Source organism: Ailuropoda melanoleuca, chromosome 3 (genome assembly GCF_002007445.2).
Source record: "Ailuropoda melanoleuca isolate Jingjing chromosome 3, ASM200744v2, whole genome shotgun sequence".
Classification (NCBI taxonomy): domain Eukaryota; kingdom Metazoa; phylum Chordata; class Mammalia; order Carnivora; family Ursidae; genus Ailuropoda; species Ailuropoda melanoleuca.
In genome coordinates, this window is record NC_048220.1 from 73,743,963 (window position 1) to 73,762,067 (window position 18,105).

Here is an 18,105-nt window from a genome sequence, read left to right on the forward strand (position 1 = left end):
TCAGACTTAGGAAATTTTGATATGAAGAATAGAGAAAAAAGAATCGTCGTGGTAGATGGAAGAGCAGCAGTAGCCGTTGACTACCATTAGACTTCAGATTCAAATAAATTAGTTTGTGGGGCAAATATGAGGGGACAGGAACTTAAATTAGTAGATTCCATTTTGGGAAAACCAAAAGCAGGATAGCGTACTGATTGGATCAGTGTGAAGCAGTAGGAATGTGGGATCAGGAGAACTTGAAAAATGAGTATGTGCAGCCAACTCTGCTCCATAGTCAGATGCATTCTCCAGTTTAGGAAATACTATTTTATATGCATAAAAGTATGATTGCTTCTCCATAGAATTTTTCTATGATTTGATTAATGTTGACTTTCTTCTTAGGAGAAAAATTCAGGTCTCAGGAGTGAATGAAATATTGTGTGCATATATATGTATTTTGATTATGTATTAGAACATATTGCATAATTAAACTTAAATATTTTAATGATATCTCATTTGCTATATCCTTGGAGGATAATTGTAACTCAATAAAGAATTTCCCCTCCAGGGTGTTTTGTTTTTACATAACAAAGGCTGCCTTAATGAACCTTTATCTCATTACAATGTAATACCAATAGTGATTTAAATATCAAAATGAACGGGAAATTTTATCACAGTTTTATTCTCTTTTAGGCAAATCAATACTGCTTAATCCATTTATTTTTCTGGTTTTAATATTACCATTGGTTCAGATAAAGCCTACTGATAAAAAAATGTTGACCTCTTTGATAACAAGCAAATTTTTGATATTTTATGAGAAGATAACGAGACAATTACCAAGTTTCAGGAACAAGAAATAAAGCAGGCCATCTTAAAATGTTAATTTGGCATTATATGTTGGTTAATTGAACATAACAATAATAAAAATTACTTAAAAAATGTTAATTTGGCTAAATCAGAATGAAACAATTAATAGTATTTTTTTAATATCTTAAAACAATTCTGTGGTCTTGAGTTCGAGACAAAGACAGCACATGTTAGTGCTATACTATTATTTATGGAGGGAGAAATTTTACCTTTTTTTTCTTAATCTTGACTTAATTGATCAAATACTTGAAAGTATATTTTCTCATTGTTTGAATTAACTCCACTCATATTTAATAATATTATTCTTTTGTTTCTGTCATTCAACTTTTCTTTAATCATAGATGAAGATATCATGAAATAAAATGCAAATTCTACCATGCCCGAAGAGCAGTAATTGGTACAGTCTTTTCCTAGGTGTATACCAGCATGACCAGCCTGGGAACTACCTTCCAGTTGGTATCCATCCCTGAATCAATGAAGCAGTTATCTTGCTGGCGATTATGATAGTGGGAATGACCAGCTGTTCAAGCATGGGCCATTAATTTTGAATGCATTGATAGAGACATAAATTTCCTGGAAAATCATATTGCAAGATAAAATGGTCAGCTTCTTTTAAGTATATTCTGATATACCTTTGGATTGATTATGTAAACCACTGATTATTTTATAGTTTTATTTTGTTAAAAGGTTTGATGAAGCCCTTAATGTATTTTAAAGTAACAACAAATAGGATCACTCTAAACCTATAACTCCCATACCTTTATGAATAGTATATTTAAAGGCCTAAGGTCCTATTTTTTTTTTTTAAATTTGGCTTCTATTTTTACAAAATCTTTCGGAATATGCTGTTTCAAAAGAGAGAAGTCTTTTGGTGGAATTACTGGGCTGGTACAACATTGTTCGCTTTATCAATAGAGTTTTACATGTTGCCATAAATTGTATTATGACCAGAGTTTCTTTATCTGCATGATTTCTTCGCTTTTTGAAAGAGAAACTTAACCTTGTGATCATAGAAATTCATTACAATAGGAAGCAAATTTTTAAGAAAGTAAAATTTGTACTCTATACCGACTGTTAAAATTCCATTTCAAATGCTGGAAGAAATTCCATTTCTAAAGAACCTTCTTCCAGCAAAGTAATTCACATAATCCCTCTATTGAGGAATAAATATTCAAGTCAATAGAATCAAGTAAATAGTAGTAAACTTGATAACTTATATAGCATTTAATACTTGCGTAGTACTTGGTAGTTACAGAGCAACATTTCCTTGTGAAAATGCCTTAGCAACAAGAAGTTATGTTTCTTGTCAGTATTCCTATAAAGAGATAAGCAAGCATTACTAACACGAATCGGTTTGTCTTACTTAAATCCCAAGCACCTACTTGGGTCTACCATTTTATATTTATTTGTTTCAAAAAAAAAATCTGCTTGTGGATTATAAATTCATGTTATTTACTTCCACCACTGATTTTCTTGGGCAGCTGGTTGGGCAAGCCTGCCTTTGTATGGTTTCCTTAAGTCATGCGACACAAACTCAAAGGCCGTGACATACCGTACCTGTCAGAGCCTGTACTCACTAAATGATTCCTAATAATCTCAACATAACATTGGTAATTCCCTTGAAATATAGATGTTATTCCTGATTACTGAAGCACATTTCAAATGATTTAGATTAAGATTTTAGTTCTCTTTTTGCTGAATGACAGAGTTACTATTTTTGTTCTTATTTTTCTTGTTAGGAAGAGTGTTTAAATTTGGATCTTTTAGCCCTATTTTTTCCCTGACTTTTCAGGGATAATTTTACCATGTCTGCCATATGAAGATGTTCTAGTACTCTGAAACTTTACTCAAAGATGATGTATAATTACATTCAGAATGAACAGTGCCAAAGTAGAAAAATAAAAGAAAGATTTTTGAATTTATCCATTGATAAAGCTGAGCGTGAAACACTAACAAGAACTTATGTCTCCCTGGCACTTCAATCATTTCAGAATTTGCCCAGGTTAACTTGTTTCTCATGGTAGCCATTTGGTAGTGCATTTATCAATTATCCCTTATTGGTACAGGAAGAAACCAAAGTGCAGAAATGTGAAATGAATCCCTAAAATGGGACTCAGAACCACAACTTCTGATTTCAAGTGCAAGTCTCTACTCCCATTTAACACCAGTGGTTTCCACCTTTTGACTCAGAATTCCCTGGAGGAGGGAGATTCAGGGTGGAGCCTGGAGTCACTGGTTGGAAGCAGGCATTGTGCGATGTGAAACATCATGTGTTATGTGTACTATTGGTTTTAGTTATATGGGGGACAAAATACAAGTTCATTGAGAAGCATTACTGAATCAGTAATAGTTTACTTAGCCTTTCCATATTTTCTTAATAAATAAATACCAGACTTACAGCCTCTATCAAGTGTAGCCTGGTGTTTAATAGCTCCTACCTCTGAAATCAGCCATTGTCAAATGTCAAGCAAATTCCTTAACCTCTCTGTGCCTCTATTTCCTCATCTGTAAAATGGAGATAATACTCTAGTTCAAAGGGTGTTGTGAAAATTAAATGAAATAATACATGAGGAGTACTTAAAACACTGTCTAGCATATAGCAAATACTTAGTAATTGTTAAATATTTTTTGATTATTAAAAGTATCATTATAATCATAGATGAGTCCATGAAATGTTGTGATTTTAGAAAAGGGTTTTCTTACTTCAAAGATGGGAACCATTTTTCCGTCTGTTACTGTTGTGGGCTTCTTGATTTTGGTTAAAATTGGCCAACACAATTGGCTAGTTCACATTTTTCTGTGACTTAAAAACTCAACTTTTAGTTGTGATACAACTCAAGGTCAGGGCATATAACGTCCACAATGGAGCGAGAACGGAAACAAAATCAACTGCGTGTGCTCAGGCCTCACTTCCTTGGGGCAGGACCACCAGGACTCCACCCACGGTGTTCTCTGAGACCTGGAGGATTATGGGCCTCATCCTTTTTTAGCTTTCATTTTCAGTTCCAGGGTGTAGTGCAAAACACTATGTGAAACCTTGTAAAGAAGATTAAAAATTGGGGTAGAGCAAGCTGGTCTGTAAGCATCTTTAAACCACTTCATCCTAAGCTCAAGACAGCAAGAAACACTTTAGTAGCAATGAAATAAATTCACCACCTGTTTGTGCAGCAGTATCAAAGAGTTCTAGCAAACATAAGAATGCTTTGATCCTTTTCAGCCAGGAGAAAATTATGAAGCTCTTCATTGATAGTTCATGGGGTGTTTGGGGACACTGATCAAAGAAAACTATTATTATAGACTAGAAATTAAGATAATCTGAGTATAAGCTACTCCAGTACATTATACTTCTTTCAATGGTGAATTGCATATTTAGAATTTCAAATGCATTTCTTATGATTAAGTTAAATGTTATTGTAGCTTCTATGCCATAAAATAAGAAACATTAAAATGTTTTTAAGCAACTGTGTTCCTATTTTTCGTGGCTTTCAAATTTTCTAGTTGAGATGGACCGATGGGGGCAGTGTGTAGTGTAGATTTTATAGAATCCCTCTAGGTTACTGTAAACTCAATTGAGCAGAATTGTATAAATGAGAGAATGTTTTGGCATTTTTTAATGATCTTTAAGAAAAAATCACATAAGCTTTGCAATTATATAATAGCATTATATGATTATAGATTCCACTTTTCTCAGTACTGTAATTATAGCGCTGAGAGACTTGAAAGGACAGCCAAACTTATGTAATAGAAAGGGGTATGTTTATGGGCATGTTACTGTAAGTATTTGAACATTTGAAATGAAAAACATGAGAATCATTTGAAAATTTGCTTCTGCTATGGGAGAAAATGCTTCTGTGTGAGTGACACAAGAAGCAAAAGATGAAGTTAAGTGTTATTTTTGAATGAGAATCTGAATATTTTCCTGTAGATTTTTTACTTATTAAGAAAAAGAATACTTATTTTTAAACTTATTTTTAGCATGTTCTGGATCTGAGCCAGATTTCATGTGTAGTTAATAGCTCCTGCCTCTGAAGTCATCAGGAAGCATTTAACAAAATATGTAGTAAAGCGCTTTGGAAATAAGCAAGTCTAAGGATATGGAATCAAACGGGAAAAAAAAAGAGGACATCTTGTTTAAAAAAATGTATTGATAATTGCAAGACAGACGAAAGGAGAGGCAGATGCCAGCCTTCAGACCACATCCTTCTAAGCCCAATGCCAGGCATTAAATATTCGTGCTTAAATGGGGTCCCCTCCCAAGCCCATTCTATACCAACTTCCTCTTAAAAATGGAAGAAAAGACTAATGAAAGGACCCACAAAGGAAGCATTACAAGAGTAATACAAAACACCTTTCCATAGAAAAATCAGTGGTTCTTTCAATGATCCACACTTTATGGAAAAACACCAGACACTTGAAATTTAGTCAGGTCTTGGGTATTGGTTTCAAACTGCTTTCTCAAAAACTTCACTGAAGAGGGAGAAGAGAGTTTATGAATTTTTGAAGTGGCATCTTGTGGAGATAGCCTGTAAGTTTAGGCCCGCATCTCTGACTCACTCCATGAGTTAGGACAGACATCACTGAAGACTCTTCACCTTGCTAAGTGACTCTGCAGGACAAGGGGGACACCTTGTTCCCCGTCACTCAACAGGAATGTTTCAAGGAAAAAAGTGGTGAGAGCTGCAGAAGTGCTTTGTGCTCTTTTTCTGAAGCTAAATTCTCTGTGATGCTCTGAGCTCATAAATTAGTCAGATACTTGCTAGGCAAATAAGTAGCATACAAAGGAGGTCTTCCATTTCTCTGACATCATCAGGAGTCCTCTGCTGTGCCAGGCTCTGGTTTCTTGAGAACTTCCCAGTGCAGCCCTTAGAACTCACAGGTGTGTGCTGACTGGAACTCAGGGATCTGTTTTATCTTACATTACAACATGCCAGCACCGACTTTAGATACATGCGTGTTGAAGTAACATTTGTATTAGTCAAAGCTGAGAAATTTAATTAAGAATAATGTCTCTTGTTTTTTTCCCCATGGAAGTATTTACAGGACTGAGTGATTTGATGACTAATGAACATATTTAAAGGGCATCTGGTACTGCTCATGGAAACCAAAAAATAAAGTAAAATTTGTTCCTGTTGGCAAGTTGTTATTTCAGTAGAATCATATACTGAATGGTACCCCTGAGATTTTTTTTTAACATAAATATTCTATAGTTACCCAGCCAATTTTGACTTGCGAGGGAAAAATACTTCAAATTGGCTGCATATTAAAACAACGAATCCCAAACAAATCCACGTGCAGAAAATGCCACTCAATTTGGTGTGCCTTGGTAATGAACAGAACCTTAGAGAGAAGAGAAGAGAGGAGAGGAGAGGAGAGGAGAGGAGAGGAGAGGAGAGGAGAGGAGAGGAGAGGAGAGGAGCAGCAACTTTGTATGTCAAATTGTGGCAAATTCTATGCTATATATAGGGTGAAGTTTACCTTCTTAAACAGAGAAAGGGTGTGCCTCTGGGGTCACAACACAGATAATTTTACTGTACGGCTAGTAATGATAATGAACAAGGCTGGTCAGGTGTGAAAAACAAAACAAAGCGAAATAAAGACCTCAAATGAATACACAGACAACTGTACCTTAGTGCTGGGTGGCAGTTAAAACAACTGCTCTTGTCCTCAGGATCTGGGAGTAATAGAGAGCAGTGGGGAGTGGGGCAATCTTCAGATTGCTGGCCCTGTCTTAAAGGGAAGATACTACTTGGCTCAGTTAATTGTTGCCATATGGAAATGTGGTCCAATGATGCCAGATTTTACAATTCTTCAAAAGACACTTTTTATGTGAAATCTTTTCATTTTGAAATGTTTTCTCAGAATTCAGATTCAGTTGGGAAAAATTCATGCAAGCCAAACGAAACCTACTTTTGGGCCAGATTTGGACCTCAGTCATAAATCTTCAATTTGTTCTTTCTGAATTAGCAAAATGAGTCATGTTAGTAGGCTTGCAGAGGAAATATGAATGCTTCCTAATATGTGAATGAAAAAAGACTAATTTACATTGATAGCTGAGTAATTAAGGGCTTCAAGTGTGGTGTCAGATTGCCTGTGTTAAATCCCAGCTAGGTACCCTGGACAAATTACCTGTTCTTTTTATGTCCAGTTTCCACTCTGTAAAGTGGGAATGATAATGGTATGAATTTCAGTTGCTTCAGGTAAGGATTCAGTTGAGCTTATTATTAGTACAGTGCCTGTCACATAATAGTTGTTCAATAAACATTGTCTATTATTTTATAATAAAGTGATCTTCGGAGGACTGGGCCTTTTTGTACCTGAAGAAAACATCCCCTATGAATAGAGAGAGTCTTTTTTATGTTGAAACCTAGGAGTTGAGAGTATACATTCCAGAGTGTACATGCCAGGATTTGAATCCTTACTCTCCTTCTGAGTAACCAGAGCAAGTTAATTATTTTTTTAAGGCTTAGAGTCATCATCTACAAAATGAGAATAATAGCCTATACTTCAAAGTAATAAGAATTCAGTGAGATAATATATATAAAATCAACACCTGGCATATAAGTCGATAAACGTTACTTGCTTTTTTGACTGTTATTTTCCCGTTATTTAGAAGTTCCGTATGGACAACCACTTTTTTGGTGATTTTTGTCTCCTATGTATTTGAAGGGAATTACATGACATTTGATTTACAAGTTAAGCTTCATCTCAATGAACCATATTACAACAATGGTTCTCGACCAAGGTGATTTTACCCTGCAGAAGACATTTGGCAATGTCTGAGACATTTTTGTTGTCACAGCTGAAGGGAGTGCAACTGGAATCTAGTGGGTAGGGTCTAGAGATGCTGTTGAACGCCTGTAACACACAGGCCAGTGCCCTACAATGAAGAAGTATGGGGCCCAAAGTGTTGCTAGGACTGAGCTGGAGAAACCCTGCATTACAACTATAAAACCACCATAAAATGTAGTTTGTAAAGTTCTTGCCAAGAAAAAAGAGTTATTTGTTTTTCAAGACATCACCTAGCTCAGATAGGAATTTACATGTAAATTGAAATATATAGATTCACATCCAATAAATATTTTAAAATGCATATCTACATCTGTATCTGCAACTATATTTTTCTGGTTATAAAAAGTAATATAAGCTTGTAGAAGTTAAAAGACTGCAAAAACATATAAATGGAAAGTGAAAGTTTGCCTTTTCCCCCACCTATCCCCATAGAAAACCTTTGGAAATAAAATTGCGTTATATTTCTTCAGATTTATAAATACATATGTATACAGTTCTATAATTCAATTTCTTTTCTCTTTCTGAACAATTCAGTCCTAAAGCTGTTATGTGGGGCAGAGCAAGGTAGGCATCCAGGGAGGGCAGCCTGGCATAGGGTATGGAGCACACCTTGAGTGAGGAGAACATCAGTGTGGTGGGTTGGGGTCCTGGCATAGGATGCCATAGCCCACACAGGGTAAAGAGGGCATCCACTGAAGGATGTCAGCAAAGGCATAGGGGGATGAAGACCACAAAGAGAAAGGCCCAGTGTGGGGTTTTGAACCCAGATGGGAGAAGGGGCAAAAAAGCAAGAAAATGCTCAAAGGATAATGGGATCTGTCAGAAGGACACAAAAGCTAACTTAAAGGGGCCACAACTGAGACAGATTGAGCATCAAAGTAAATCATGTAAATAAATCGAGTTAGTAACAGATTAAAACCCATTGAATAAAATAGGAAACACTGAGTCCATTATGATATGATAAAGAACTGAATAAAATGAAAGTTTACTAAAAATTAAAATATTTACAAAGTCAAAAATAACCTTTCCACCAAAAAAAAAATTATTACAAAGGGCAAAACAATATCTTTATAGTGGAAAAGCCTGGAAGACACCACCTTAATCAAATGATTAAAGTTGACATAATCAGTAATGAGCAAATGAAAATTGCTTGCCATCTCATGAGATGCCGTTGTAGCCAGCTTCCAAGAAGATGATCTTTGCCTCCTGGTATTCATGCCCTTGGGTTGTCTTTGTCCACACTAGTGGGGCTGTCCTGCGTAACCATAGCATATTACAGAAATGATGACCTGTGACTTCAGATGCTAGATGCTAAAAGACCCTGCTCCCTCTGGGGGAAGACAGCTGCCATGTTGTAAGGGCCCTTAAGCAGCCCTTACAGAGAGGGCCGCATAGTGAGGAGAGGTGGTTTCTGCTAAAAGCCAGCACTAACTTGCCAGCCACATGAGTAAGCCACTCTGCAAGCAGGTCCTTCAGCCCCACTCAAGCCTTCAGATGACTGTAGCCCTTGCCAACATCTTGATTGCAACCTCATGAGGGAAACACCCAGCTAACCTGCTTCTTGTCTTTATGCACAGAAACTCTTTGAGGTAATATTTGTTGTTTTCAACTACTAAGTTTTGGGATGATTTGATATGTGGCAATGGACAACTAATACAGAAAATTAAGAACACAGCATCACTTCCATGATATTCCTGCCAGAGATGCACAACCTGAATCTAGTCCTTGTGAAATAGAAAACAATATTAATTGAGAGGCATTCTGCAAAATAACTGGCCTGTAGTCTTAATAGAGTCAAGGTCATAAAAGGTAAAGACAGACTGAGAAACTCTCTTGGAATGAAGGAGACTAGACACATGATAACTTTATATGTAGCACTTGATTCTGAACTGGATTCATTTGCTATAAGGGATATTGTTGGGAGAGTTGGCAAAGATTGGAGACTGAGGATTAGAGGGTCGTAATGTGTTAGTGCGAATATGTTTATTTCGATGGCTGTATTGCGGTCATGTAGTAGAATGTGCTTTAGGAAATGCAGACTCAAGTGTTCAGGGGTGATGAGGGACCGCGTCAGCAATTTACTCTCAAATGGTTAAAGAAAAAAAATTCTCTGTAACTCTACTTCCAACATTTCTGTACGTTTGAGATTGTTTAAACATTTTTTAATTATGCAAGAAGAAAAAAAGTATGTCATAGAATATGACCTTGCCTATAAAAATAGACCCATCTTGTCCTTTTTAAAAGGGATGCATAGTATTCAAGTTTTTATATCCAAAACAGTTTTTTTGCCAGTCTCCCATTGATGAGCATTTAAATTGATTCTAGTTCTTTGCTATTATAAATAAACAGTTCTTTGTTATTATATACAGTGCCAGTAAATATCATGCTAAACATGTTTGTGCCTTTGTTCAGTTTTGCCTAAGAATAAACCCCTGGAGTTGAATTGCGGTGTGAGTGGATATGCATCCTTTCATCAGTTTAATCATAAGTCATTGTAGGAAACCACGTAAAATCTCCTTAAAAGAAAATGAAATTTATAATTTGGGAGTTATTTTCATTGGTTTTCTCCCCCACTAGAAGGTAATCTCGGTAAGACTGAGAACTTTATCTGTCTTAATTATCACCATCCCCAGCATTAATATACTCTTAGGCACTCAATAAATGCTTGTTGCAAGAACAGTAATAGCAAACATATATTATGTGTCTGGCACTGTTCTAAGGATATGAATTCATGTACTTCTTTTTTTTTTAATACTTTATTTATTTATTCGACAGAGATAGAGACAGCCAGTGAGAGAGGGAACACAAGCAGGGGAAGTGGGAGAGGAAGAAGCAGGCTCATAGCGGAGGAGCCTGATGTGGGGCTCAATCCCATAACGCCGGGATCACGCCCTGAGCCAAAGGCAGACGCTTAACCGCTGTGCCACCCAGGCGCCCCGAATTCATGTACTTCTTATAACAGCCCTATGAGCTAGGTAGTAGGATTATTCATTTTACTTTTGAGGAAATTGAGGCAAAGGGAGGCTAGGTACTTGCCCAGTTTCACAAGGCTGTTCAGTGATGGAGCCAGGAGTCTGGGCAGTTTTGCTTTGGTTTACAAACTCTCAGCCACTATGCTGTCTTGGTTCTCTCTTGTTGAATAAATGAATTAATGAATGAATGGCCAATATATTTCTTTGATTCTTTCATCAATTACAAATTTCAACTATGTTTTTTCCCCCAAATAAAAATTGAAAGGAATGGAATGCTTGCTTCATAAAAGCTAAGTTAGTTTTATGGTCCTCTGTACTAAGCAATACTTACTACATAATATTACTGTTCCTGAAATTAATATGCGTACCGGTATAAACTATACATCATTCTTGCTAAGAATTTATGTATGTGGAAACAGAATATTTGCTTTGTATTACAAATAAAATAGTGAATCTGCATCTGCCTACTACTTGGACTCCTCTGCCCCTGCCCCTCCCTGAATCTGGAATATGCACCGTCCAACTCCCACAGTGGAAACCCAACCCTCCAGCAACCACTTCCACTGACAACTGCTTTACCTTTCTCCTTTCCTTACTGTCCTCTTGAAGGTTAAAATGATCTTTTTTTCCTCAAAATTCCCTGAATTCTTTTTATAGTACAATAGTATAGTACAGGAATACTCCTTCTAAACATACCTTATATTAATTGTGTTGTCCTCATCTCCCTTAATAGACTGTATTCTCTTTCGGTTTTATTCATTTTATAAAACCCAACAATATTTTGAACAGAATATGAAATTATGAATTAGTTTTTTGGATGAGGGAATGGATTATCTCAAGGAAATGTGTTTTTAATTTTTAAAATCCTGAATAAAGACTACTAAGATTTGAATATTATATATTCCACAATTATCAAGAATTATGAAATAACAAATGACATAACCTGGTTAGCCATTATTTTTTTATATGGTGATTTGTACTTTGTCTTTAGTTTACAAGGCATGAAGAACCAAGAAGCATAATTAGCTTTCATTTCTGTAGGACCTTTTGTTCAGTTCATGGCTGTAAATATCAACTTTGCTTCTAACCCACAACTTCAGTTCCCTTTCGTTTAGTGGGTGTTTTAGGGACATCAAAGGTAATAAAATCAATCAGAGATAAGTGGAATATTTTTTTCAAAGGCTAGTGCTTAAGGATGTGTTCCTGTTAGAGAATTTTAATACTAAAGTTGTTTCAAGTGTTTGTATAATACCGTTATCTCCCTGCCAACTGGAAGAAAGACTGTCCTTGAATCCTGTTCTGCATGAAATAAAAAATATAATCCTTCTTCACATATATTTAAAAAAAAGAGAGAACTTCAGAGTATATGACATATTGTCATTAGACAGGATTATATTTTGTTGCAAAAGCAATAGTATAGCTTTCAGGCCAATTGTTTCTCTTCCAGAGAACTTCTTTCCTTTACCCACAGGATTCAGACAAAGCTGCAGGTTTTTGTTGCTGGAAGCTCAAACAGCAAGCCAAAGAGAAAGTTCAAACAAATATCATCAGTCTTTTAAAAATGCCATTGCTTATGTAAATTAATTGTGGTCTTTGGGTGCTGGTGAGCCTTAAGCACCCTTAGATTGATTGGATGTTCTGTCATGTTTTATTTGTATTTGGTGTAAGACATGTTTCTTCTAGAAAGGATTGACCATGAAGTTTTCTGATTTAATTTAAGGTTAGTTCATACTTTTTTGTTTTGTTTTCTGTTAGTTTGTTTTTGCTTCTTTGGTTTTTTTTTGTTGTTGTTTTTCGGGTTTTTTTTTAGATTAGCTTCAATACCTTGTGAGTTCCGAAAGATAATTTAGAGGCCAGTGTATTATTGTGACACCCTTCTCTTGCTGATTTTGGTTTTTACTTTTATTCAGCTGGTTAATGGACTTGAGATTCCCCAAATCATGCTTGTAATTAGTGATTAAAGTAAAACTTTAAGACATATTTTGCTTCAGAACTATTTTTCTATTGTGAATGATACATCTTAATATAGGATCTTCTAACTAAATGTTACAAACTTGATGCACAGTCTGAAGTATGTTCAGAAAAATAGTAAAGTGAAAACAAGCATATTTCAAAATTTAGCCTAGTTGAGTCTTCTTTCTAAAATCTTGAGTTCTGTATGGCTTCTCATATACATGAGTATTGAGTTCTTGATCATACCCTTTGTAGGTAAAATTTATTTGGGGGCCAGCAGAGATTCTCCCTACTGTTTCTAATTGCATTGTCTTGTAAATTTCCAAACTTTATTCAGGAAAGAATATCTTTTGGGAGGGATGTCTCATAAGTAAGAAATTATTACTTTGTGTATCTGATACAGGATTTTTAAATAGGCATTTATTTCATATATCATATTAGCTGTAGATTTTTTATTTGCTTTAAAATCGTCTTGAGAACTTCAGAGATTACTTCCTCCGTGATCATTCTTGACAGGGGATATCTTTCTCCTTAAATCTCTAGCACTGTTGATGCATGTATATAAACATGCCTTTGTTCTCAAAGTCTTTTTCTATTTGAATACTGTTGTAGCCAAGTCCTTTGTCTCTGCCTCTCTTTAGTGTTTTTTTTTTCTTTTCTCCCTTTTCTTGTACCTTTATCATTTGTGCGAATAACTTTGTTTACATTCGGCAGAGGAATTAAGTGCATTTTTGATGACCGGAGGGAGTGATACAGGAAGTAAGGAGAAGAAATCCAGAGAGTGGGGTGGATGAAAGGGAAAAGGAGGGAAGAATTAGGAAAGGAAAAGGAGAGAGTGGGCGTGATGGAGAAAGAGCAAAAGGCAGAACAGGGGCTATGAGGGTCTGTGAGATCTTGGGGGCTGGTCATGGGGGAGGGAGATCAACGGACCAGCATTTTCCCCAGGCTTGGGCTCAAGCTTGTGCAAACTACTAATGTATTAAAGAATCTCAGCTGGGATTTGCTGAGGACAAATGCTGTAATGTGTTAGTCATCCATTATCTGCTTCTATTTTTGCAGGTTCTGAATGATGACTGACGCGGGGTTGTGTGATAGCCCTCACAGCCCCTGTCATTCCTGAATGATAAGGACCTCGCGCGTCTAGTCCCAGCGCCAGGGCAGAAAGGAGCTCTGGAGGGTGGAAAGCTTCCGCTTGCGGACTGGACAAAAGTACCGCCTTCGCACGGGTTTCTGCCTGCGGCTGGTGATCCAGACCCCTCGCCGCGTCCAGCTCGCGGCTCTCGCAGGCAGATGGTTGTGTGGCCGCCGCAGGACGCCCGCCGCGCCCGGGCCATGAAGTAGCGGCTGCTGGCGGCGCCGCTGCCTGACCGCCGGCCCCAGCCCAGCTCTGCGCTGCCGGGCGCCCTCCCGGCGGGGCCGGAGCGGCGAGGACATGGCTGGCGTTCCGAGCCTGCTAGTTCTCCTCCTTGTTTTTCCAAGCAGCTGTTTGGGCTTCAGAAGCCCACTTTCTGTCTTTAAGAGGTGGGTGTTTGTTTTTTAAAGCAGGCGGAATGTTGTTTGGATGGCTCCTGTGCATGCTGTTGAAAATGTAATCACTTTTACGAACCAGAGAGTTGGAGAAATATGCAAGGTTGATTTACTTTGCTGAAACGACTTGGGATTTTAGCACAGTAACTTGTTGTGAAGTCCTCCTTACAGAAAAAGCCCCCTGTATTGTAGCCAAGCTGCATTGGCTTTCAAAACTCCAGTTAGAAGTTGTGATTTCCAATACTAATCACTCCCTCTTGGGGAGATATATAGTAGAGTCGCTTAGACTTGAATGCCTTCTTGTTTAAAACAGCTCAAAGAATAAAATACCAAGATAGATAAGCAGTGGGGAGAAGCAGATCATGGACTGTAATAGCTAAGGAGAAAACACCGAGCTGTATACACACTCCTCATAATTACCATATTAAATATTCATGCCCTTGTACATTTGTAATTCACGTAGCAGCCTTTCCCCCTCTCATACAGCTCTGTCTACTAGCAATATTATTGTTGGTGTTTTGTTTCTGGCTAGGGATACTGGACACTCACAAAATAGTCACAAAAATTTTACTGGGTTATAGTTAATGTTTATGCCATTAGAAAACTGACATGCCAATGTTAATTTCTAATTTATTAATATTGTATTTTCACTAAATAGAAAAAGTATATATTTTGAGAAGCTTTTATTGAATCTAGTTTTAAATGTAGCCTGCTTGTNGTTTATGCCATTAGAAAACTGACATGCCAATGTTAATTTCTAATTTATTAATATTGTATTTTCACTAAATAGGAAAAAGTATATATTTTGAGAAGCTTTTATTGAATCTAGTTTTAAATGTAGCCTGCTTGCTTGCTCTGATGATATTTTGTTTCCAAGTTGGTCATATGTTGCTCCTAGACTATAAAATGCAATTCTGATGTTTTAGAACATTATATAGTCATTATATCTTTTAGAGTTGTCTTGGATTTAAATCGATAATCTGTCATCTTACAGTCTTAGAATTCCTTTTTTTTTTTTCTGTCTCATATTGAATTAAGATTTCATTATGTTCAAGAATATTGAAATGTTCTTCTTTTTTAAGGTTTAAAGAAAGTCCCAGATCATTTTCCAATGAATGTCTTGGTACCACCAGACCAGTAATTCCTATTGATTCATCAGATTTCGCATTGGATATTCACATGCCTGGAGTTACACCTAAACAGGTGAGAGGAATTCTATATTTCGTTATTCCTTGTTCTGTATACTATCTATAATTGAAGCAAGAAAACTGCATTTACAGCAGTAGTAACTTTCGTTGAAAGTAGGCATTTGCTTTCAGGACTCCTTAGGTAGGGCCAGAATAATTGAATATTATAAAGAGAAGTAAATCTTTCAGTTAAATTTCTTTCTAAAAAATTTACTCATATTGTTATTTGTGTTTTGAAATGGAACCTTGGAAATTTATGCTTTGAAATTCTCAATGGACTAATAGCCTCTGTAATGCAGCATATAAGTATGTATTAAAATATGAAAAATTATTCTAATAAAGGAAAATGATATTGAACAGCTGCATCTGAGAAATTACTTTATTTAAATACCCTTCTTTCGCAGCCACAAATTGAGAAATAAAAGTATGTGTTTACTGCCAAGAATTTGCAAAACATTGCACACTTCTAAAACTTAAGAAAACTCTTCACAGGTGGTTGATTGTGAGTTTTCTTTGGTGTGATTTGCTTGTTATAAGAGATGTATTTTGATTGTGAGTTTTCTTTGGTGTGATTTGCTTGTTATAAGAGATGTATTTTGAAGAAATAATGGCAGAGCTCATACAAATGTGACCTACAGAGCATTTTGAGTAGAACTAGGTTGTTGCTAGGGCTTTCCCTATTTCAGAAGAAGCTCAAACTCACTGCTGTCATGTGTGCAAGGTGTTTCATTAAGCATAAAAAGGCCAGAATTAATTATGCTTTGCACCAGGCACTGCCGGGATTTATGTGTGTCATTAAAAGATGGTCTTCTCCCTTTGAAGGGCTGCAGAGACAGGGCAGGACCAGGGTGTTGTGGAGCTGCAGTGGCTGATGACTCGTTGTTGCAGATAACATTCTATTTTCTTTCTTCTTTTTTTTAAAGTATTAAGAACAATAAAAGTGTTCTACTTATTGGGGAGAATTCCTTTGAAATTGACATTCAGATGCTCTAAGAACATACGCACGATCCTTTTTGAGGGGGACTAAGATTGACATTCATTTATTTGAAAACCTATATATGATCTAGCTATCTGTAAATGACTACTTTACTATTGTCAAAATGACCCGCACCCCATCCCCTGCCCATTCGCAAATGACCAGGCAGATGACTTTTCTGTACATTCAGTTGTTAGTGTCCTGGCCTTTAATTCCATAAGCTTTTGATTTAGTATTTAGTCAGAAGAGGTGTAATGAGATTGGGAACACGAGACACCAGTGACAGTTGCTCACTTGTGAAGTGTGCCTCTTCTCATCTCTTCTCACTTCTTAAAATGGATTTTTTCACCTGTATTTCCTTTATATTAAAACTGACTTTATATTACTTTTTTTTTTANGCCTCTTCTCATCTCTTCTCACTTCTTAAAATGGATTTTTTCACCTGTATTTCCTTTATATTAAAACTGACTATATTACTTTTTTTTTTTAAAAATCCACTAGCTGATCTTCATGCATTCTTTTCCCACAGGAATATTAATATTTTCTCAAATAGTCATTTGTCAAGGTTCATTATTAGTCTGTTATTTTTTCTTCTTGTTATTTTACAGTCGTATTTAATTTAACAACAGTAGTAATAATAGGTAACTGTGTTGGCGTCGATATTCTCAGAAAGAGTTCCTAGAGGAATTGGTTATAAAAAAAATGGAGAGTAGCTCAATTCTCATAAAGTAAAATGTGTGTACTCTTTTTCATAACTTTATAATTATCAAAATAACTCCATGGCAAAAAGACCGTATATGAAGTTACCGCTTGTTCTTTTCCTCCTTCTGCATGCAGCTTTGCCTCATGCAGTGGGCACTCGCTGGCCGCCTTCCCAGCAGACAGGTCCTCATGGCTCCTTCTCTTTAAACCATGTGGTTTCCGGGAGCTTTCTAGCCAGGACCTAGAAGTGGAGCACATGGATGAGAATTATCAAATCACTGCCCTCCACCTCCCCTTCCACACTAATTGGTTCAGAAGAAGGTGTGTGACCTAGACCAGTTCAATTAAATCTTAGGACTTTTGCTGGGAATGTGTTTTTCTGTTGCTTGTGAGCACAGGGCACGTAGTCCTCGGGTGTGCTGGGTGCATGAGGGCAGCCATGCTTACGATAAAACTAATATCAGAGAAGGCAGTGCAGAGACACTGAAAGAACTGATGTTCTGGGTGACCTTGCTCCTTACAGAGTTTTCAGTTATGTTGGGCTTTTTGTTTCAACCAAGTTGAGTTGGGTTTTCTCTGACTTGTGACTGAAACTATCTAACTGGGTAAGTGATTCAGTTGTTGTGCCTCGTCAGCTCAGAACTGGCTGTTGAATGTTTCTTCCACTTTCCCCCATCACGTCAATGCCACAAATATTTACTAACTTGATCTGGCCAGCCTATACCTTGTAAACCTTCATGAGAAATGATAGTTATTCTCCTTACTGAGTATAACCAGGAAGAGATGGACACGGAAACCCACTGCCCTCCTGAACTTGGTGTTCTTGGTGAGGAAGATGCAGAGCTGTGGTAGTGGGAGGACTTTTGATGAAGAAAGTATTCTTTTCACAAAATGCAGATGAAACTAAATTTAACACAGATTCTTAAGAGGAACAGAGATTACAAGGTTAGAAAACAAAAATGAAACATATTAGAGGAAAGAAATAAAAGATAGACAGGAGTAAAAAGCTGGTTCTCCTCCAACCCTCCCTCCCCCCAAATCTAAGAGAATAAAATGATCAAGGACAAAAATAAAAGCCAAAAGAAAAAATAACCATAATCTGAAGAACAAGACATTTAAAAAATCTTGCAAAGGGGCACTGGGTGGCTCAGTC

General features: G+C 36.7%; 1 protein-coding gene across 22 annotated transcripts in view; it reads left to right on the forward strand.

The window, feature by feature from the left end:
• PAM (peptidylglycine alpha-amidating monooxygenase) overlaps positions 1-18,105 on the forward strand; it is a 277,044-nt gene that overhangs the window by 113,845 nt on the left and 145,094 nt on the right. For all 22 annotated transcript variants that reach the window (XM_034656561.1, XM_034656571.1, XM_034656560.1 and 19 more), the window contains exons 2-3: positions 13,620-14,081; positions 15,170-15,290. In XM_034656561.1, the coding sequence (XP_034512452.1) occupies positions 13,993-14,081; positions 15,170-15,290 (210 nt within the window). In that variant the 5' untranslated portion in view covers positions 13,620-13,992. The remainder of the gene's footprint in view (positions 1-13,619; positions 14,082-15,169; positions 15,291-18,105) is intronic.